Here is a 22,866-nt window from a genome sequence, read left to right as displayed (position 1 = left end):
CACTCTGGACCATTAGATGAGATCCGTTCCCAGCCCAGTGCCAGCAGCTCAGCCACTGATGCAGCACCTGCTCTTAGCTTGCCTGATGCTTGCCTGATGCTTGCCTGATGCTTGCCTGATGCTATGCCCCAGCAGGCAGGCGCCCGTATGGCTATGAACTCCAAGGAGGGGCACACCCTGGGTCACACCATTGCCCACAAAGCTGGACACCACTTCCCAGGAGACATAGGGAGCCCAGCTGGTGGAGAAGCCCGCTGACAGCCTTGCCTTTCTTGAGATCAAAGCATTTCTGGAGTGTGTCCAGAACTGGGGTGCTGTTAGGCTCTTGGAGGGTTTTAATGAACTGCTGAATCGGTACAGATTCAGAAATGGAGTAACCTCATAGGGAAATCGGCTCTGACAGCCAGGTTAGTTTATCATAAAATCATAACCGAATACATGAGAATCCTCAATAAATCTCTTATTAGCAACTGTCTATCAGTGCCCAGGGAAGAGCCTGTTCTCGCTGGGTAGTTTAGAGATGTGCGGAGTTTAGGGTTAGCCAGTGTTTATTTAGTCTCCTTAAATTAGCTGTATGGTGTTTTTATTTGTGAGCGATTTTATTCTTCAGGGGGCAGGAGGGGCACAATTTGCTAGGAGAATTGTCTTGACTATGAGTCCAGTCTAGGTTGCTCAGCGAGTCCCCAAGCTAAAGTGTGACCTTGTTGCAAAAAAGATGAGAATCTCATCTTAAGAGTAATGGAAGCCTATCGAAGACCGTTAGTTTAGAAAACGATATGACAAGATTTGCTTTCTCTTATGTATTTACTACAGTGCTAGGGAACAAACCCTGGGCTTCATTCACGCCAGGCAAATGTTCTACCAACAGCAGTATCTTGCCAGTCCCTAGAATTGCATTTAAAAAGGTAACCTTGGGGGTTGTAAGAAGAATGCACTAAAGAGGAGAAATGTGGCCTGGGGTAGGATGGGGGTGGGGGCGATGGTAGCCGGTGTACCGCTGCCCTTCAAGGGAGAGAGACAGGGTGGAATCCGTGTAACAGGAAAGGAGCAAAGGGTGCAGGATAGCATGTGCTTGCCAAGGACCAAGGCATGGACCACGACAGGAAAAGGACCAGACGCTCAGAGGAAAAACAGGCCTTGCCACAGAGCGAGCGCTCAACGTTATCCACAGAGCACCATTTCTACGGACCACATCTTACAATTGGGGAAGGAAGGGAGAAAAAAGCTAGGAGTTCGGCCTGTTCCCACTACATTTTATATCACATACTTCACATATTTAAAAACAATCAAAAATTGACCTCCAAAAGCACCGAGGCTGTCCTGCTTTACTCCCCTCATTTCTCCTTGCACTCCAGGACTCTCAAGAGGCAATGAACATGCAGGATGCAAGAATCGCTGTCCTTTGAAGATGTCCTAAAGAAAGCCAGGCCTGGCGGTGCACGCCTGTGATCCTAACCCTCGAGGCGTAAATGTCGAGAAGATCAGGAGTTCAAAGCCAGCATCAGCTACTTAGCAAGTCTGATGCCAACCTGGGTTATGTGAGAATCCATCAATGTCAAGACAAAGCCATATCTGGAAATAAAAACATGTTACTTTCCACATATGTAATGGTGCCCGTATGAATGGTATACACCAAACTCGCTACTCTACATAAATTTTCCACGTATTTCTTACACCCTGTAAGGTAGTTACCATTTTCTCTATTTTATAGACATAGAAATGTATGATCAGAAGGTAAAGAAGCTTCCTAAGGGTTGCAAAGCTGCACAGAGTCATGAACTCAGCTGTTCCTGTCTTGAACTCATTCATGCCTTTGACTACAGTGCTAGCCACCCTCCGGCAAGCCTTTCCTTTGACAATGGAAATAAACGTACACCCATCCAATACAAGCCTTCTTACCCCTCTCACCTGTTTTTACTGAAAAATAATTAAATATCCATAATTTTATTACAATCTCACAAACTTAGACTCCATGTTTGAAAACTATTTTTGATCGCAATAATCTTCTGAGGGTATTGACTTGAACCAAATTGCCAAACCTCTATCTTAAGTGAGACCAAATATCCTTGTGCCCACAGAGCCCCCAGGGAACCAGGAATGTTAAAGACACAGGGTCTCTCCAAGGTGAAGGAGATAAAATTTCTGTTTATTTCTGTCCAAAAAGCTGGGAGTGGATTTTGCTTAAGACCTGGTAGTCTTAAGCTATCTGTGGGAGCTGACCTCTCCTACCTTTGCTATAGAGGCAGACCTCACCCAAATCCCCCAGAATTATTTTTCCAGACTCTCTCCTCCCTGGGCCATTACCCATCCTTAGGGGAGATGTCGCATGTACTCTATGACCTGTTGACCTCTATGCTGTAGATGAGACCACACTGGATTCTAGACCTTTCAGCTATAGAACTCACCATCATGGTCTCATAAGAGTTTCTATGTAATAGTACCTTAAGCTTTATTGCGCACCCAGAATTGGACTGATTGGACTTGTTGCCTAGAAACCTTTTCCCGTGTTGTACTGTGTTTTAAATGTGTCGACAATGGCATTAGACGCCCTGAAGTCTGATCCAGGTTGACCAAGTCAGCCTGCACTTGGTTCTCATTCCTATCTTTTTGCAAGGTTCTTCCTCCTGCCTGGAGACCTGCAGGGACACACACACACACACACACACACACACACACACAGAGAGAGAGAGAGAGAGAGAGAGAGAGAGAGAGAGAGAGAGAGAGAGAGAGAGAGAGGCACATCACTAGCACACAGACTACCAAGCTCCCACTTATAAGAACAGACAACACATGACTATAATCTCAGCATTTGACACTGAGGCAAATGACCGGTGAAGTGGAAAGACCTTGTGAAACCAGAGTGAATTTGAGCGGTTCCTGACAACCCTGCCCCGGGGTATCTGTGCAACCGCTTAGAAGTTGGAAGTTTCTAGGCTTTCCACAGAAACGTTGTGCAAGCTTCCATCCGCTGTGAGGGCGAGGCGAAGATTGCCCACTCTCTCTAAGGATGCAGTATGGGTCCAAGGAAAGAGAAGCTTGAATATTTAACTCTTCCCAGTGCCTGGGTCAGGGTAAAAGGAAAGGACCATTCAAGGAATTAGGATGGAAATGACATAGGAGGATTGTTTCAAGTTCAGCTTGGGCTGCATAATGAGTACCAAGCCAGCTATAGCTACGTAACAAGATTCCGTCTCAGACAGTAACTGGTTAAGGAATTAACTGGCAGCTGCATCTCCAACTAACAAGTTTTATGAACTCTGATTCTAGTTTTTTCTCAACCACAAAATGGAAAACTTGACTAAAACATGTTTATTCAGTGGCCTTCGAGAGCTCCAAATATGCACGTGGGCCAACTTCTCCCATAAGACGGTGGTGGATCTGTGAACTTGCCCATATGTTTGTTAAGCAACTGCGATGTTGATAGTCTAGGAAGTTGGCTGGAGTAAGAGTCCAGACAGAATTCTTCATGAGAGAATTAGTCAGTTCCTAGAGAGGAGACGCAGGTGATAGACAGAAAATTATAGGGTATGAATGAGGTAATAGGTCACGCATGGTGTGAGCCAAGATTTAGGGAAACCAGAGAACATATGGGAAGTGTTGGATTGGAAAGCAAGCAGAATGGGACGTAAATTGATGGAAGAGGAAAGATGCTATCCTTGGAGAGGGGGTGGGGCTGGGGAGATGCTGTGGTGTGGGTGAGGTGTTGGGGGGAAAGGTGGAACCAAGGCAGAGGTATTACGTGAGCCAGGAAGGATTTCTGAGGGATCATTGGTTTCAAAACAAAACGACCCTTGAGTCCTTGAACCGTATTCTCAGAATTTAAAACACATTTGATGGGTAGCAGGAGGCACCCATCGCGTAGAAAGATATCTGTTTTTAGGTCTATGAGAAAGTGTGGGTTTTAGGGGGAGTCAGATAAATGGGATGCAGCCAGGAGGTGTGAGTAAGGATGAGTAGGGAGTGGCGAATGCTTTGATGAAGAAAGCAGCAGGGAGAGGAGACCGGTGAAGTGGAAAGACCTTGTGAAACCAGAGTGAATTTGAGCGGTTCCTGACAACCCTGCCCCGGGGTATCTGTGCAACCGCTTAGAAGTTGGAAGTTTCTAGGCTTTCCACAGAAACGTTGTGCAAGCTTCCATCCGCTGTGAGGGCGAGGCGAAGATTGCCCACTCTCTCTAAGGATGCAGTATGGGTCCAAGGAAAGAGAAGCTTGAATATTTAACTCTTCCCAGTGCCTGGGTCAGGGTAAAAGGAAAGGACCATTCAAGGAATTAGGATGGAAATGACATAGACCTATACTTGATCTTAGCAAAAAAGTCAAAAAGCGATTAGAAAGGTCCCAGAAGGTAAGGACAGGTCATGGGTTATGGAACTGTATTGAGTAGATTGGCTGTTTGAATTATTTTATTTTATTTTTAACTGACACACCCCATTGCACACACTCATAGAAACAGATTAGCTTCTGGGTGACGGCATGGAGATCCTTACATCTAATTTACGCCCTGTTGATTGCAGACGTCTACCTGTGTAGGCACAGAATGCTCACTTGGAACTGGTCCCATGGCACTGGGCTAGGACAAACACTGGAAGGACTGACTAGCCCATGACACGAACCCAGAACTGCCTATGTCCTCTTGGCATAACCCGCACACACTGCCAACATCTGTTTTAGCTCATCCCTTGGGCCACTTCCCTGTGTTTTCTCTTTTTAGGAACTGTGTCTGTGTAGTCATAGACCATTCCTAGTCTATTACTATTACTATTACTATTACTATTACTATTACTATTACTATTACTATTACTATTACTATTACTATTACTATTACTAGTCTATTACACACACAGACACACCCTCCACCTACCACCATAGGCTTAGGCTACCAAACTGTGAGTTGCTGTGTTTCAAAGACTGATGCACGGGAGAATCACAAGGCCGCATGTTTGGAATACACACTCTGAAGACCGTAGCATAGTACCTTAGGCGTCCTCTGCCTTGCAGCATCATCTCCCCTCACTCTAATGCAGGTGGTCCCCACCCAGGAACCATCTGAACCCAAACTCATTGACATTTATCGAGAAGCCTTTGGGCTGCTGAGATGGCTCAGCGGGTATAGGGTATTTGCCCGAAATCGTGGTGAACTGAGTTCGGTCCCTGGGAACCGCACACTGGGAGGAGAGAACTGGCTTCTGTAGTTGTCCTCTGACCTGCATGCGCTTGGTGGCACACATGCACATACGTACACAAAACAAAATACTTTAAAACATAAGAAGCCTTTTGATACTGTCTTCTCTATATTCATGTATGAATCTTTAGGCCTGTTTTCCCCAAGGTATAAACTGACGTGGTTATTGTGGGAAGTGCCTGCCTCTGGAAGATTTACAATTTTCTTCCAGCGATGGATCCAGCAATATTGGTTGCATAACTCCACCCCACCCTGGCATTTCCAGCGAATCATAAAAAATAGCTAAGTCGACTTCAGGATGCCAGGGCACTTGATGAATTATGGATTAGCTCACTTCCTTTCCTCATCCACTGGCCAAAGCACAACTCAACTCATAGGTCAGGCTGCTGCCAAAGTCCGAGTGATCCCTACCTCATAGACGCTTCTGGGGATTACTTGGGATGCCTTCAGCAATCACTGGGATCATTGGAAATACTGGCTCTACCGCCCCATGGAAAAGGATAAAGAAGATAATTTCTATTCCACTCACATCAACCTAAGTCACAAACAGGGAGATTATCTGAAGATTGCTAAGGGTGGAGCACGGCAGTGGACAGACCAGGCCAGAGAGTAAACCCCACGTATTCAAAGTGGAGGCAAGAGGGAGCTTTTTAAAAGACAGGATTGCACAAGTTATTTTGAAATGATAATTCTTGGCTATGAGAATCAATCACCTGGACGGTGTCAGTCTGTCTTAGGGTTTTTAATGAATCAGCATGGCTGAAAGAGCAAGTTGGGGTAGAAAGGGTTTATTCAGTTTACACGTCCACATCACTGTCTATCACTGAAGGAAGTCAGGACAGGAATTCAAACAGAGCAGGATCCTGGAGACAGGAGCTGATGCAGAGGCCATGGAGGGATGTTACTTACCGGCTTGCTTCACCTGGCTTGTTCAGCTTACTTTCTTATAGAACCCAGGACCACCAGCCCAGGGATGGCCCCAGCCACAATGACCCTACTTATCAATCACTACTTAAGAAAACGCCTTACAGCCAGATTTAGGGAGACGTTTTCTCCATTGGGGTGCCCTCCTTTCAGGTAACTCTAGTTTGCGTGTCAGGTTGACATAAGACCAGCCAGCACACAGTCCAAGGGTCTGAAGGGCAGTTAATAGATAGTTAATAGATAGTTAATAGATAGTCCTTATAGAAGGCAGCTTTGTGGGAGCCTCTGTACAAGGTTATGGTTCTAGCTCATGGAATTGTAAGCTTAGATTCCTTCTTCCAGCGCCTCCCAGACTCCATTACTTATTTATCTGTTTAGGGTTTAACCAAAGTGGCTCCAGTTTGATTTTTATCACTTTTGCACTCTGAATTAAGAGAAGCTAGGAGTTGCTGGAAATTTGATGATTGGAAAGGGTTGAGATGATGAGAGGACTCACCTGCAACCAAGCCAGAGGACCTGAGTTCAATCACTGAACCCACATGGTGGAAAGAAAGAACCAATTCCCAGGAATTATCCTCTGACCTACACACACACACACCACACACACACACACACACACACACCCACACACACACCACACACCACACATACACACACACATACACACACACCACACCACACACATACACACACACCACACCACACCACACACACACACATACACACACACACACCACACACACACACATACACACATACACACACCACACACACACCACACCACACACACACACACACCACACCACACACACACACACACACACACCACACCACACACACACCACACACACACACACACCACACACACACACACACCACACACACACACCACACACACACACACACACACACCACACACATACAACACATAAAACACACACACCACACACCACACACACACACACACACACCACACCACACACACACACACCACACACACCACACCACACACACACACACACACACACATACCCCACACACACACACACACACACACACACACACACACACACATCACACCACACACACACACACACACACACCACATCTCACACACACACACATGCACACACACACATGCACACACACACACACCACACATACACACACACACACACACACACACCACACAACCACACACACACACACCCCACACACACACACACACACACACACCCCCCCACAAACACAACACACCACACACCCACACACACACACCACACCACACACACCACACACACACACACCACACCACACACACACACCACACACACATACCCCCCACACACACCACACACACACACACACATGCACACACCACATGCACATACCACATGCACACACCACATGCACACACCCACATACACACCACACCACGCACACACACACACACACACCATACCACACACACACACATACACACACACACCACACACACACACACACACCACACACACACACCACACCACACACACACACACACACACAGCCCCCCCCACAACACACACCACACACACACACACACACACACACACACACCACACCACACCACACACACACACACCACACCACACACACACACACCACACACACACACACACCACACCACACACACACATTCACACACACACACATTCACACACACACACCATACCACACATACACACACACTGTGCCACATGCATGTATGTACAAGAACAACAAATACATGTAAGAATATGTACTTAAAAAACAAAATGCTTGACACCATAATGCAAATGGCGCACCTGCAGGCAGAATCATAGATTTATTGACTTTGGCTGCCTCATCTACAAGCTCCTCAGTTATGGTAGCCAGTTCAGAGCCTAGCACATTCTAGGCCCTTCTTGCCTCAGGGCTAACCCTTGCAAACTCTGAACCTCTTTGGGTTTTTTAGTTTGTTTTGTTTATTTAAGAATTATTTATTTTATTATATATAAGTACACTTGTTGCTGTCCTCAGACACACCAGAAGAGGACATCGGATCCCATTACAGATGGTTGTGAGCCACCATGTGGTGGCTGGGAATTGAACTCAGGAATTTTCTCTTCTAGAGAGAAGAGCAGTCAGTGCTCTCACCCGCCAAGCCGTCTCTCCAGCCCAAGCTTTAGGTTTGCTAACCCAGCCTTCCATGGAGCTCTTTAGAGCCTCACCCGTCACAGGTGATGAGTTTCAAGAAAAAGCCAGAACCCTCTGTAGAAGATTTGTGCCTCACCTTGCCTAGAATCTTTGTTACTTCTTGCAATACAAGAGAAGTTTTTCTTGCAGTTTCAGGAATTTTTGGTGGCAAAAGAAGTCAGGAAAAAAAATTTTTTTTCAAGGAAATTCTAAGTGCAAAAAATGTCGTGATCCTGGTTATGGAGCTATAAATTCCATCCATACTTAGAGTGTGTGTGCGGGGGGCGGGGTGTCTTCAGCAAATATTAGTCTCTAAACTGAGCATAGTCTAGAGACATTTTAATATAAATATGTGAAATAATTAGATTCACCTTTTAGATTTTCAACTCTTCTGTAGAATTAATTAACCCAACCCTGTTTCCTCCATATTATAAATCTCCCTCCTTTTCCTGTACAGCAAGTCATCATCCTTGCCAATCTCAGACTTTGAGAATGGGTAGGGCTGGATGCCTGGAGACACGTAGGAAGAGTGATGCTTGTGGTTTAACAAGTTTTCGAATGGAGAAAATACTGGCTCTCCGTGCGTGCGAAAAGAAGCGGCGGTTGCCTACGTGCTGAGAGTCGCCGATGCCTAGGGCTCAGTTATCAAATCACACAGGGTGCCTCTACATTTCTGCATCCCTCAGCACTTACCCTAGCCAAGTCACCCAAATCCCGGAGGGTTTTTTCGCCTCCTGTATCTGATGTTGAGGGTGTGTGGTGGGTTCTCCCTTCCACCGCAGTCTAGCAGCTGGGCTGGGTCGGGAAAGCAGGTGAGCACCAACACCCCGACGGAAGTGGGGAAATCAAGCCTCGCAGTTTTGTCCTGGCAGCCCCCAAATCTACCCTGGTGAGAAGCCTGGGGCCAAGCAGAGGGCTCTCCTCCCACTTGCCTTACTCCGGATCACTCCGGATCTAGAGACTTTCTGGAAAGTTGTTTTCTTTTTCTCTTCTGGGGGTCCTCAGGTTCTGGAAGGTGAATAGGGAGGAGGGTACCACCCACGTCATAGACCCACCAGTCTGTTCTCAAGGGAGGCGTTGGTGAAACGCAATGTAAAAAAGGGTTCATGTCTGTGGTTCTTTCCTTTCCAGTACGTAATGCTGGAGCGTCAGCTGTCTGTAAAGAAAGACTAAAGAAAAATTCTGCACTCCTATCTGCACCATACCATATACACATGAAAATAAATTCAGTTGAGCTATACCTTTAATGTAAAGGCTGAAGCCCAGGAAGCAAGCAGAAGAAACCGTAGGATGATTTGTTCTTGAACTTTGTGGAAATCAAATACTTTTAAAACGCGGCATAGACAACAACCATGAAGGGATGGAAATGGACTTCATTAGGATTAGAAATCCCTGCTCATCCAAAGCACCTATTACAAGAGTAGGAAGGTAAGCTGTGACCAGAGGGGACACATCGGTCACATATACTAGTACTCAGCTTTTTGGCACCGTGACAAAATACCTGAGAAAATCAAGTTAAAGGGAGGAAAAGCTTATTCCGGCACGTAATCACTTGATCCTATTGCCTTGGGTCAGTGGCTGTACAGTGGGTCAATGCGGGAGTGGTTAGTTCGTGGGAGCCAGGAAGGACAAGCACAGCTCTTCACACTCAACTTCCTCTCATTAGGCCCCAACCCCTATGTTGCCACAGCTTCCAGTTGTGCCACACACTGGGCCAGGCCTTTAACAAGTGGCCTTTGGGGGACATTAAAAATCACACTGAGTGGGGAGGGCAAAATGTTTTCATAAGTGGGTCTTTGGGGAATATTCAAAATCTAGAAACAGAGAGCGAGACAGAGACAGGGACACACAGAGAGACAGAAAGAACTCATATCCAGAATTTTCCAACAGTACAGCTGGTCCCTCAGGTCAGCAAGGGGCGGCTTCTAGGACTACAACCGTGCACACATTTAGACTAACTGGCACATAAGCTATGCACATAAGTATCTGCACATAAGCTATGCACGTCCTCTTGTAAGCGCTTCTCCCAGACTTACAACACCTTGTACCTTGCAAACACTGGGTAAGAAGTTGTTGTGCCGCATTTACAGAATTAAAAAATAAAACCTTTCCAAAGAAAAGATGCTGTCATGGAGCATATGGGTAACTTGTTAGAGGGACAGAATTAAAAACCTTGAGCTTCTGTCTGTCCCCTTTTCTGTTAGTGCGTTTTCATTAGCCGAGAGAGAGAGAGAGAGAGAGAGAGAGAGAGAGAGAGAGAGAGAGAGAGAGAGAGAGAGAGAGAGAGAGAGAGAGAGAGAGAGAGAGAGAGAGAGAGAGAGAGAGAGAGCCACAACTTTCAAGCCTTGGTGAGAAAGTAAAGTCAGTAGGACTACTGGAAAATAAGATTTAAGTAACTGAAACTGTAAACACGCAGGGATGAATAAGAACAACGTACAATTACTAGGTATACGAAATTGGCACGATGGAACCCAGTATTTCATACAGTAACTGAAAAATAAATATCACGGGCCTGCCATACGCTATGGCCTTCCTACTCCTAGGTATTCACGTAAGAAATAAGACTAGAGTATCAAGTACCATAAGTACTTACAGTGGCAATATTTTCCATGAACACAACTTTCATGTCCCTTGGCAGGTCAACTGAGGCATATCCACTTCGTAAAATATTACAGGAGTAAAGGATAAGGTGTTAGTACATGAGCGAACCTCAAAACCACAAGAGAAGGCTCGCTCCATCGGAGGATACACATGTGAGTCCCTTAGAGTGAGATGGACAGAATGACAGTGACTGCTGACTGCTTGGGGACTGGGACTGTGGAGATGCATGAGGGGGACTTTTAAAAGTACATGGGGAAGTGGTAGAGCGCTTGCCTAGCAAGTGCAAGGCCCTGGGTTCGGTCCTCAGCTCCAGAAAACAAACAAACAAACAAACAAAACAAAAAAAAACAAAAAAAAAAAACAACACACACACACACACACACACACACACACACACACACACACACAAAACCAAGAACATTGGAAGAAAGTACATGGGGAACGGCGTGATGGCTCAGTCCACTGACCAAGAAAACCGAACAACTCATGTTTGATCTTGGATCCCACAATGGAAGTAGAGAATTGGCTCCCCAAAGTTGTCCTCTGACCTCATCTGCATGCACACCCCTTCCCCATACACAGTAATAATAATCAGTTGCGTTTAACAGCAAATGTACACACCTTTAGCAAACTGCAGAATATACGAGCATATATCAAAATGTCAAAGTTACCAAGATGAACACTTTCTGGTAAGTCAATTCCAGCTCAATAAAATAACTGTCCTTTTAAAAAAAAAAATTAAGTAAGTTCAAGATGGCGTTTTGAAGTGGAAACTAAATTGTTGACCTCCCAGCCTCAGCTCAGCCATTTCTTCCTGGCAAGGGTTTTTTTTTTTTTCCCCCAAGCCATTTCTCACACTGGGATGGTGGACACTTTCCATGCCTTCATCTTCCTCTCTGAACTGTGAGGTCCACCTGGGTGTAGAAGGCAAAGCAAGGCGTGATGTGTTTACTGCCGGATGTCCTTTCCCTGTGCAAAACAGATGTCTGTAACGTCAGAGGGTTTTGCTGGGATGCTGTGGCTGTCTCCAGCATTCCTGAGGGAAGTGCCAAGTTCAATACAAACCTGGAAGCAAACCTTGCTTGCCCACTCAGAATACCTTGGTTTTAGGTGGCCTCACACTGAACACAGAGGGCTGAACCTTCCTCAATTCATTGTCAACCACCTACTGAACAGGCTAGAGAAGATGGGATGGGATGAGGACTCACAGGGTCAGCTGACCCTATACTCTGGCAGTTCTGCTACTGACTACATGTGACCTTGGGCAAGACACTGTCTCTCCAGACCTCAGTGTCTTTCTCAATGTGGAAAGAGATGGGCTCCGTTTAAATCATTAGCTTTGTTTTAAAAGAACTAAAGAGGAAACAACCACTCAGCTAATTTTTAAAAGGAACTTCAGTTTATAAGGCTGGTAAGAGACCCTCCAACTGAAGTGACTCAGGGCAGAGCCTGTCGCTGCTTGTTCTCCATCACCATCTTCCTTCCCAAACAGGTTTAGAGATAGCTCAGTTCTCTCTTCCCACACGAGATGGGAGTTCTGTTGGGCAGGCCTAGAGCCCGTTCCAAAGGGAGAGCTTGCGCGTGTGCACATCTGTAGTCAGTAGGTATTTATAGAGCATTTCTGTAACCATGGTCATTGTGACTGGCACAGGACAGCAAAGAGAAAGGTGCAGCCAGGGCTGCTCCTCCAAGTTCTATCTACACGTACCTGATGGGATAACGGCAAGACAATGACATATTCATTCAACAGACACACATTGTCTGCCAAGTATTGCTCCAGACTCGGGATCTGAGAAGGTAACAGTTATTCCAAAAGTAACAATGAGTACAAAAGCAACCAAAATAAACACAGCCTGTTATCCAGGCTCTTAAGAAAGGGGATACTGCCTGATGATAGTGGTGCACTCCTTTAATTGCAGCACTCAGGAGAGAGGTGCAGGCAGATCTCTGTGAGTTCAGGGCTAGCCTGGTCTACAGAGTGAGTTCTAGGACAGCCAAAGTTACGAGGAGAAATCCTGTCTCCAAAGAAGAAGAAAAAAAGAGGAAGAGGAGAAAGAGGAGGAAGAGGAGGAGGAGGAAGAGGAGGAAGAGGAGGAAGGGGAGGTGGAGGAGGAGGAGGAGGAGGAGGAGGAGGAGGAGGAGGAGAAGCATGTTACCATAGGAACCACTGGGAGGTGGGAGGAATTCGCTGTTAGCATTTCTGCTGACGTGATAGATAAGAGCCCGAGATGGAGCATCTTTGCAGTGTCAAGTGCACAGAGTCTGAATGGAGAAGAGCCTGACGTGTCTCGTGAGAATTGATGCTGGCCTCACCCAGAATTTTCTAGATTTCTAGAATTTCTAGATTCCAAAATGTTATTAAAACTAACCCAAATAGTGAGCCAGTTAACATGCAAGGGGAACGCCAAGACTACAGCTATGACCATACTCAAAAACCACTTCTGAACCTAACTGAACCAAAGCCACGGCTTCTGGCTGAGATGTTAATGGCCGCAAAACCAAGTCACACGTTTTGTGACTGTAAAATCTGGCCTCTTGCCTTATTCCACTGTCTCTCTCTCTCTCTCTCTCTCTCTCTCTCTCTCTCTCTCTCTCTCTCTCTCTCTCTCTCTCTCTGTAATGTTGATTATATATATTCCTCCAACTCTCCTCTCCCACTCCCCCTGCTTTATTCCCCAAACAATCTCTTCCTGCTGTGATGCCCTTTTCAATTAGCACTGGCTGCAGGAGGCTGACTGTTCCTGTTGGCTTGATCTTGGGCAGGTGATCACAGCTGCAATGAGTTCTTGTGTATGGTGGCCTTGTCTCATTCAGAAGACAGTGTGGCATAGTCCTCCTTCTCGTTCCTCATTGAGATTCATCTTCGATATTCCATTATTCTCAGACACCTCCCTTTCCTTTTCCATTCTCTGGAAGAACCATGCCCTGGCTTTTCCTGTACTCCTTGTCATTATTGGATGGCAAACTAAGGAGAAATAGATGTTGCTGGCATTCTGTGATTGTCAGCCAGGTGTGGTGGTGCTTACCTTTATAACTCAACACATGAGGAGCAGAGGCATGTGGAGGACTGTGAATTCTAGACCTGACTGATCTAAATAGTGAGTTCAACACCAGCCAGGACTTCTCAGTCAAACCCTGTCTCAAAAAAAAAAAAAAAGATTGTTTTTAAAAAGAAAAGAAAGGTGTGTCAAAGAAGCATATTTCAAACTTTTGACTCAGTTCAAAGTAATCATTAAAATGAACGTCGTGTAGGGGCACGCAAGAGGGTACGATTCATTCTCTTCTAAGGTTCATACTCCTACGACAACAGACAGCACAGGGAAATAAAATGTGGAGCAGGCTTATGCAATCAAAGTTTTAAACGACACAGGATACTTTGGAAACGGAGTGCCAAATACCCAAGAACAACTGTCCATCATTGATGTTTTTATTTGACCAAAAATGGACAGCTTACTACAGATGTGACTGGGCAGGTAGGCTTATGGCCTACTGGTGAAAGCCTGGGTAGGAGAACCAGCAAGGCTCGTCTATGCTGGGAGGAGGTCCACCTCAATGGTACTGAGCAGAACCCCTCCCAGAATGAAGATTGTGTGGCCTCCTACCAGGCAAGGCTGGTTAAACAACCTGCTGAGGGTCAAGACCTACAAGAAAGGGCAGGGGAGTTTTGAACAATGTTTCTAGGTTATGTGGTTGTCTTCAAGGGAAGGATTCTATGATTCACTTGGCAAAGAATATTTTTTCTTTGTGATACATGGGATTGACCTAGTGCCTCGAGCAAGGTTGGCAGAGAGCTCCCCCACTCAGCTACATCTCCAGTGTGTCATTTTGTGAGCCTGAATACCAACAAAGAGAGTTTCAAGAACAAGACATTTAAAGTTGGCAGACGTTAGTACTGGACACAGAGGCACACGCATGTGATCCCAGAATCTGGGAGACAGAGTCAAAAGGATTTTAGGGAAAGATTCATGACATCGAGATCAAGATGGGCTACATGAGGATCTCAAGGAACTCTGGCTGACCATCATGATGGTTAATCCTTTCAACCTGACATAATTTGGTTAGAAAGACCTTGGATACAATCCTCTGCACCTCACTAAGAACGTTCCACAGCGGCCTTTCAAGCCAAGTCCTCTTTCCTTCATTTTGGAAGGCTGTATTTCTTTTCTGTAAGTCAAACCTCACAGTAAATTACAAAGCTGACCCAGTGAGGCTGTGTCAGTTGATGTACAGGATTAAAAGAAGCCTAAGATTCCGATGCTATACAAAGTCTACCAGGCACTTAGGGATCTGAACATCTAAAGAATTGATTTAGCAGGGTTTTTTAAAAGACAGACTCTCAGCCACCTAGTCACAAGGATTTTAGTTGTTTATAGATATGTGTATTTCATGTCTATGGTGATTTCTAGGATTGTTTAAAATACAGAAGAACACAATAAAATAACAGACATCTATGTCTCTGTCACTCAGAACTGAACATGTCTACCTCCTTCACTTTGGTGGAATATATCCAGTGGGTAGAGATGGGTGAGCAACAAGGCTCTGTCTTTTTGCTGTGCCCTACTCCCTGTTATCTCTAGTACTCCCCTCTTGACACCCAGCAATTCTTCTAAAGAGTAGCCTTACCTTTTACATGGTTGTGACATTACACGGTGAGTTATCTAGTAGCTGTAAACCCATTACTTGGAAAGCAGAGGCAAAAGGATCAGACATTTAAGACCACGCCATAATCCGAGCACTTTGCAGTTGGAGGCAGAAGAGTCAGAAATTCAGGGTACATAGTGAGTTCGAGGACAGCCTGGATAAAGAGTGAATTCCAGGATGGCCTGGGCTATATGAAATCCCTTCTAAAAATGTAAAATCACTGGACATGGTGGTACATGTCTTAAATCCAGCACTTGGGAAGCAGAGGCAGGCAGATGGTGAATTTCAAGACAGCCAGTGGCTATTACACAGAAATCATGTCTCAAAAAAAAAAAAAAAAAAAAAAAAAAAAGGAGAGAGAGAGAGACAGGGAGAGAACAGAGAGACAGAGACAGAGAGAGAGACAGAGTCAGACAGAGAGATAAAGAGACAGAGAGAAACAACAGCTTCAGAGGTAAAGGTGTTTGTGATTTTATTCTTCGTGTTTGTGGATGAACACTTTAGAAATGCAAGAAAAACTCCACTTTAGAGAGTTTTATTATCTTTATAAAGTTGGGTGGATCCTAAGCAACCAGTTGTGACATTATTAAGAATTCTGTTTAAAGAACTCTTCAAGGTTTAACATATTTAGAAACTCAGGTTATACATGTCCTTCCTCTAATGACACAACATGATATCATTATTGGTACAGAGAGTGCAGGGAGGAGCCGTGCTCACCACACCTGAGTCCTAGGCCCACATGTTTGCTCAATTCCCCCAATGAACCCCCAACTCCACTCAGCATTTTCTCTCAGGGATGCAGTAACACTTCCCTGAGGCCACACTCACTTCCCCATTCCTTCAGATACTGTGGAGATAATACGTTAGAGGAGGAGTTTACAGATACCTTTAAAACCCTGACTCTCAGTGCTTGCAGGATCATTCCTTCTCAGCATCCTGCCCAGCAATGGATCCAGGCACCACAGGAATAGTAGGGGGCATGTCGGAGGCCAGACCCCCCACACCAGAAATCCAGGAGGTTGCTGACAAGGTGAGTACTTTAGGAAAAACTTGACCTCAAAAGAAACTTTCATAATTTGATTCATAATTTGGCATGGCATTAACAGTGTGGGAAATCCCAGGAACCAACATATATGGGTTTCGTTCAGACTCTGATACAGCTGAAAGTGAAACGTTAAGCCCTTCAGAGAAATTCTAACATCCTAAGAGTAAAGTCGGCCAAGCCATGCTCTTAACTGCAGCCTCAGTTTCCCCAGTGGCTGACAGTAAATGCATGCTGGATCGTCTCTACACCGCACATATCTGATACCAGGAGCTCGAATTACTGATTTTCCAATCCCCACAGTTTAAGCTGATGTGTGAGTGCACATAGGCAGTTCAGGATTCCTGGGCTGACTCCAGGATGCTATGACCACCAAGCCATCACAGTCGAAATAGAACTCAGAGTTTCTAGCAAGTTCACACAGGCTGCTTAACTACTATCTACATAGAAAGGTGAATCGTACTGTGTGTTTTACAAAGGAAAAACGCGTGCGAATTATGGAGGTAGGTTTAAATCTGTTGCCTTATTTTCTTACATCATGTTGTTTCCCTATCTAAAGTCGAATCATCCTGGAGGACAAGATAAATTTGGGTTGTTTTTTGCTTCTTTTTGTGTCTCTTTGAGACTTGGTCTTGCTAGATGGTCTATCCTACAGGTGACTCAGGCTAGCATCAAACTCAAGGCACTCCTCCTGCCTCAACTTCCCAAGTGCTGGGATTACAGCCATGTGCCACCACGCTAGGCACCATCAGATTTTGTGTGAGTAGAATAGATGGGAGCCTTCATGCCTAGGGCACTGAACATTCTAGAAGGGGTCAGAGGCCTAAAATTCAGTGGCTAAAATATTTAAGGCTACATAGTTCTCACTCATAGGTTTATTTCAATAAATATCTTGGAGCATTTTACTTCGAGGAAAATTAAATCTTTAAATCTTCATTAGAGTCCTCACATCAAGTTGGTGTTCTCAACCTTAGAGGTGTGCGTGAGGCACCTGTCACTTAGATTAAATGTGGGTCTCACTGAAGAGGGCTAAACAGGCCTGTGTGTCCTCATTTCTTCCAAGGTCTCTGGGAGTGGGGCCTTAAAATAGGATGCCAAAGAAAGTCCCCCATTTCACCTGGAAGAAGAAAGAGCCAAAAGGCCTAACATAACTTGCATAAAATTTATTTCGAAACCGAATATATACAGATGAGTCCTAGTTGATATTTATGATGACTGAAATAAAAAGCCCCCTGAGATATTCCAATAATCAGCACTGTGGGAGGATAGACAAAGAAATAGAGTTATTTGAAATAAAATGTTACAGCAGATTTTCATGGTTTTTAATAGTTGAACATCTGGTTATTTACTCTCCTTGTGAAACCAGGGTCTTGCTATTACTCAGAGTGGTTCAACCCTCACATGTTCAACTAATCCTTTTACCTCTAGCCTCCCAAGTACCTTGAACTACAGGAGTGTGTCCATCCTGCTGGCTAGGGTAATTTTTGAACATGATATTCTAAGTAGTTCCTTGGGGATTTTATACATGCATAAAATGTATTTTGATCATACAAATTTTAAGGTAGGAAGCTACTGGAAAGTTTTATCTTAATAATGACATCATCTATGGACCCCATCTTCAATAATACAATGAATTTAGAAATGTTTTCTTGCAGCTCCAGAGAATCAGAATGAGACACAGATATTAACAGGGCCACGTCACCTGGGAAGGAGCTTTGCTGTTTTGAAAGCCTTGATTTCTGTCCCACCTCTCAGTTGATCTTCAAAGCCCCCAGGCAGACAAGGATGCAATCCAGCTTATGTTTAGATGATGGACCCAAGACTCAAGATGCTCGAGTCACCCAGATTAGAAACTAACCTGTCCTTTCCCACTGCATAGCCTCAGCACACTGGGAGCTCTGCAGGGAGCAGAGGGAAGGAATAGAGCAACCTTACCTTCTCTGTAAAAGCCAGGGTTTCAGGTTTAAGTCACCATGAGAGATGCATAGCCACCCACACGTAAACCATTTCACGGAGCCATTTCCTGAGTCTCTCCTAGGTGTCCAGCATCCGGTTACAAACTGCAGGAGCTACATAAAGGACTGAGAGAAACGGCCCCTACTCCCCCAAATTTAACAGTGCAAGGGAAATCATGATATCTAGGGAATATTATAAAATGAAACTTATTTAAGCACTCTTTCATGACCACAGGTTTAAGACCAAAAAGGACATTAGGCAGTGCTGCCAACCCCTTTACTGTCAGGTGAGCAGGTACAGGGTGGTGGCTCAGCTCCCAGATGTCACTCATCTGTCCTGACTTGCAGGAGACAGCGGGAGGGGACAACTCCCAGTAAAGTGTTGGGAGGCAGGGAAGCAGGCCGTAAACTGTGTTTTTAGGAAGAATTTTCTCAATCACAGCAATCATTCTCCCTCCAGAGAACACCACGGTGCAGATACTAAGGAAAGTCCTTGTTAAGTCAGGAAATTCAGTCTATTTCTCCAAGATTCTGGTCTGTTGGGTCCTCACACAGTGTCAGGACAAAGGGGGTTACTGTATCCCTAGAGTGATCTGAGGGAGCACAGAGAAAATCTCCACTATGTGTGGTTTACTTCGTACACTGATCAAATATAGATGTACTTATTGGGGCCCTTCATTGCAAATCATGATTATATATTTTTTTTGCTTTGTTTTCCTGTTTTAAGGGTGTGTGTGTGTGTGTTTCTGTGTAACCACCTGTGTGTGTTTGTGTTTGTGTCTGTCTCTGTGTGTGTGTCAGTCTGTCTCTGTGTGTGTCTGTGTGTCTGTGTGTGTGAGAGTGTGTGTGTGTGTGTGAGTGTGTGTATGTATGTATGTGTGTCTGTCTCTCTCTCTCTCTCTCTCTCTCTCTCTCTCTGTGTGTGTGTGTGTGTGTGTGTGTGTGTGTGTGTGTGTGTGTGTTTGATTTTTGAGGCAGGATTCAATTGGTAACCCCAACTATCCTGGAACTTTCTATGTAACCCAAGCTGCTCTTGAATGATATTCTCTTGCCTCAGTCTTCCAAATTCTGGGATTAGAGCTGCCAGCCCTGGGTCATCAGCATCTCTGAGGACTCTCAGCAGGATGAGGTTCCCAGATTTGTATCACAGGTAAACTGAGTCAACGCAGCCCTAACATCATCTCTTACTTTCTCCTCCTTAGGTCAAACCACAGCTTGAAGAGAAAACCAATGAGAAATATGAAAAATTCGAGGTCGTCGAGTATAAATCTCAAGTCGTCGCTGGACAAATGTTGTTAATGAAGGTTAGACTCAAACCTCTCTCAAGCACTGAAGTGATTGTTTCCTGTTTCCCCAACTGTAGTTTCATTTCTACCACTGGTCTTTAATTAAGACACTTGCAAATGTTAAGACCCCCAAATCCACTGGATGGTAGGATAGTTACCTTGTTTTACCTTGTGAATACACAAAGCTTTTTCCTGACCTACAGCAAGATGTCAGTGTGAACACACACACACACACACACACACACACACACACACACACACACGCACATGCATGCATGTGTACACATTTTGTATGATGCCCACCGTAATGCCATATATGATGGCATGCTTTCGTTAGTAGCATTTGAACTTTAAGGTAGGAAGGGATACCAGAGCATAATGTCTACTGTAGAGCACAAAACTTTAATTGTTCTGTTAAAGAACAAAGTGGCAATTCTTATCCTGATCTGCTAGGTCCCAGGTCCAGGCTGAAAAAAACCATTGTGGTGATGGTCCTTAGACTTTGTTATTTTTACATTACAAAGGAGGCAGCCTCCTGGACATGACAATGGAGTTTGCAGCACAGCAGAGATTTTGGAGACCATATAGTCCATGTTTTCTAAAGCAAATCTGAGTTTCTTTTCCCTTATCAAACTATATGCCATTTTTTTTTCTCCCAACCGAGAAGACAGAAAACAGAGTCACCAAGACCACAGGCTCCTGGTTCTGATATCATGAAAATAAAATGTAACTCTGGGATGTAATTGTGCCAAGATTTTAGGGAAAAGTACAATAAACCGAATCTAGATGGAGAAATGGATTGGTGGCTGTTCTTGCAGAGGACCTGGGTTTGGGTCTCAGCCCCCACTTGGTAGCTCACAGCCATCTCTGACTCCAGTTTGAGGGGATTTAACGCCCTCTTCTGACACCTTCAGGCATTGCATTCACATGATGCACTGAAATACAAATAAATTGAACAAATTTTTTTTCTAAAAGACAAAAAAAAATATATTTAAGAAATATGTCTGCTGCCATACTATTAGCTGCTCTTTCTCTTAACTTGAGGGTTGATTGGAAGTTCCGTTCATGGGTGCTGTCTCAGGTCAGAAGTGTGGTTTCAGGAGAGCTTGACACAAGAAGTCTTAACAAGAAAGAAGATCTGTCACACCATGGAGATCCATGTGAATAATCTGCTTCTTTTTTTTTTCTTTCCTTCTTTCTTCTCTTCTTTCTTTCCTTCTTTTTTCTTCTTTTATGTCTTTCAGGTAGATGTAGGGAAGGGCTGTTTCCTTCACATGAAAGTCCTCAGAGACCTTTCTGGAGATTCGAAACTTCTTGATTACCAGACTAACAAAACCAAGGATGATGAGCTGACTGACTTCTAGGCAGCAAATTCTAAAGTGACCTGATTCCTCTCACTGTAAAGAAGTGCAGCCATCAATAAAGAAACATTCTTCAAATAACTGTTTTCCTCCCTCATTACTCAGTATTGTGTTGACCTTACTTCCTGACAATGACTTTTAAATGTGGAGTGTTTCATGAATTTGTACATCATCCTTGGGCAAGGGTCATGGTAACCTCTGTATCCTTCCAATGTTAAATAGACACGCCGTCAAAGAGGGCCCAGTGTTCATGGTTCAGAGTTGATACTTCACACACAGAAAAAAATGGCTCCAACTGGAAACCTTATAAAAACTATGACTCGGGTACAAGTGTGTAAAGGATCTTATCGCCCATCCTCACTGCAGGTGCATTGGTGGCTGTCAGGGAAGCACACTCCTTGATGCCTTCATTTACCTGGAACCAAGCAGGTCTTCTCTGCTTTCTTATTTCAAAATTGAATTTGGTATTTTACAAGTCATGTTTTGAAACAATCATAACTTATTTAAAAGAGCTGCCCTCCACCCCACCCCACCCCACCCCCGCCGCCATGCTTCCCTCAAACGTCAGTCAATTGCAGTGATATTCCATCACAAACAAAGGCTTCCTGGTGCTCACTAGAGCAAATAGCAGTGTGCACATCCCACAAGGCCATCCTCATACAAAAACAAAAACCAATGATCAAGACCAGGAACGAACACTGGTGGCACATTGACATCCAGTCCCCAGGCAACACTCAAACTTCTCAAGTTGTTGTAGCAATGCCATTTATTATACAGACAGATCCAGTCCAGAATCGTGTATTCCATTCTTTTTTTTTTTTTTTTTTTTTTTCGGAGCTGGGGCCCAAACCCAGGGCCTTGTCCCTGCTAGGCAAGCGCTCTACCCCTGAGCTAAATCCCCAACCCCAATTCTGTCTTCTTTTAAAATTCTTATTTCATTTATTTGTGTGTGTGTGTGTGTGTGTGTGTGTGTGTGTGTGTGTGTGTGTGTGTGCATGAGTGCGTGCGTGCCTGCGTGCGCACGCCATCCATAGCCTACTTGTGGTGAGAAAATGATTCGAGGAAATCAGTGTCCCTTCAACCACAGGGGTACAACTCTCAAACTGAGATAATTAGGCTTGGTGACAAATGCCCTGACCAATGTCATAGCCCATTGAATACTTTTATTGAACAATGTATATGTCATAAATACCATGCTGTTGAGATAGTTCAAGGATTCCATTCACAAGTGTGTGCAAACCTCACCATGCCATTTCACAATATTTTCCTTTCCACACACAAGGAAGTGCTGTCAGTCCTCTAACTTCCTTCCCCTCCCCTCACCCCTCACTGCTAAGCATCCACTACTTCCTTCTGTCTGAATTTATAGACACTACATATGTATGTATCTGTGGATGTACACGTATGGAATTGTTTCATTAATCACTTGCAATTGCCTTTTATCTATGTACAATTTTAAAATTCATTAAAATAACATTTTATACCTTTTTATACTTAGTGGAGCACTTTGCATCATATTCTATGAATACAAGTGTAAGTAACATATTTTATAATATGATTCATTGTTTGTATGTTTGTTTGAGACAGATGGCTGCTATGTGTAGCCCAGATTGGTCTTCAATTTAATATGTAGCCCCAATTGGCCACTAAGTCATGGTCCTCCTGGTTCAGCCCCTGA

General features: G+C 44.5%; 1 protein-coding gene and 1 non-coding gene across 2 annotated transcripts; one reads left to right on the top strand and one right to left on the bottom strand.

Moving 5' to 3' along the window:
- The first annotated feature begins 16,393 nt into the window (after positions 1 to 16,393).
- LOC116897871 (cystatin-A-like) lies at positions 16,394 to 21,267 on the top strand. Its single transcript, XM_032899279.1, has 3 exons — positions 16,394 to 16,574; positions 19,744 to 19,845; positions 21,072 to 21,267. Exons 1-3 carry the CDS (start codon positions 16,491 to 16,493, stop codon positions 21,189 to 21,191), a joined length of 306 nt encoding a protein of 101 aa, XP_032755170.1. The 5' UTR covers positions 16,394 to 16,490; the 3' UTR covers positions 21,192 to 21,267.
- Positions 21,268 to 21,326: 59 nt separating this feature from the next.
- On the bottom strand, positions 21,327 to 21,429 carry LOC116899785. Its single transcript, XR_004387793.1, has one exon. It is a non-coding gene; the product is annotated as a U6 spliceosomal RNA (small nuclear RNA).
- Between the last annotated feature and the right edge of the window lie 1,437 nt (positions 21,430 to 22,866).

This window comes from Rattus rattus, chromosome 4, assembly GCF_011064425.1.
Source record: "Rattus rattus isolate New Zealand chromosome 4, Rrattus_CSIRO_v1, whole genome shotgun sequence".
Lineage (NCBI taxonomy): Eukaryota > Metazoa > Chordata > Mammalia > Rodentia > Muridae > Rattus > Rattus rattus.
This window is presented reverse-complemented; position numbering and strand designations above follow the sequence as displayed.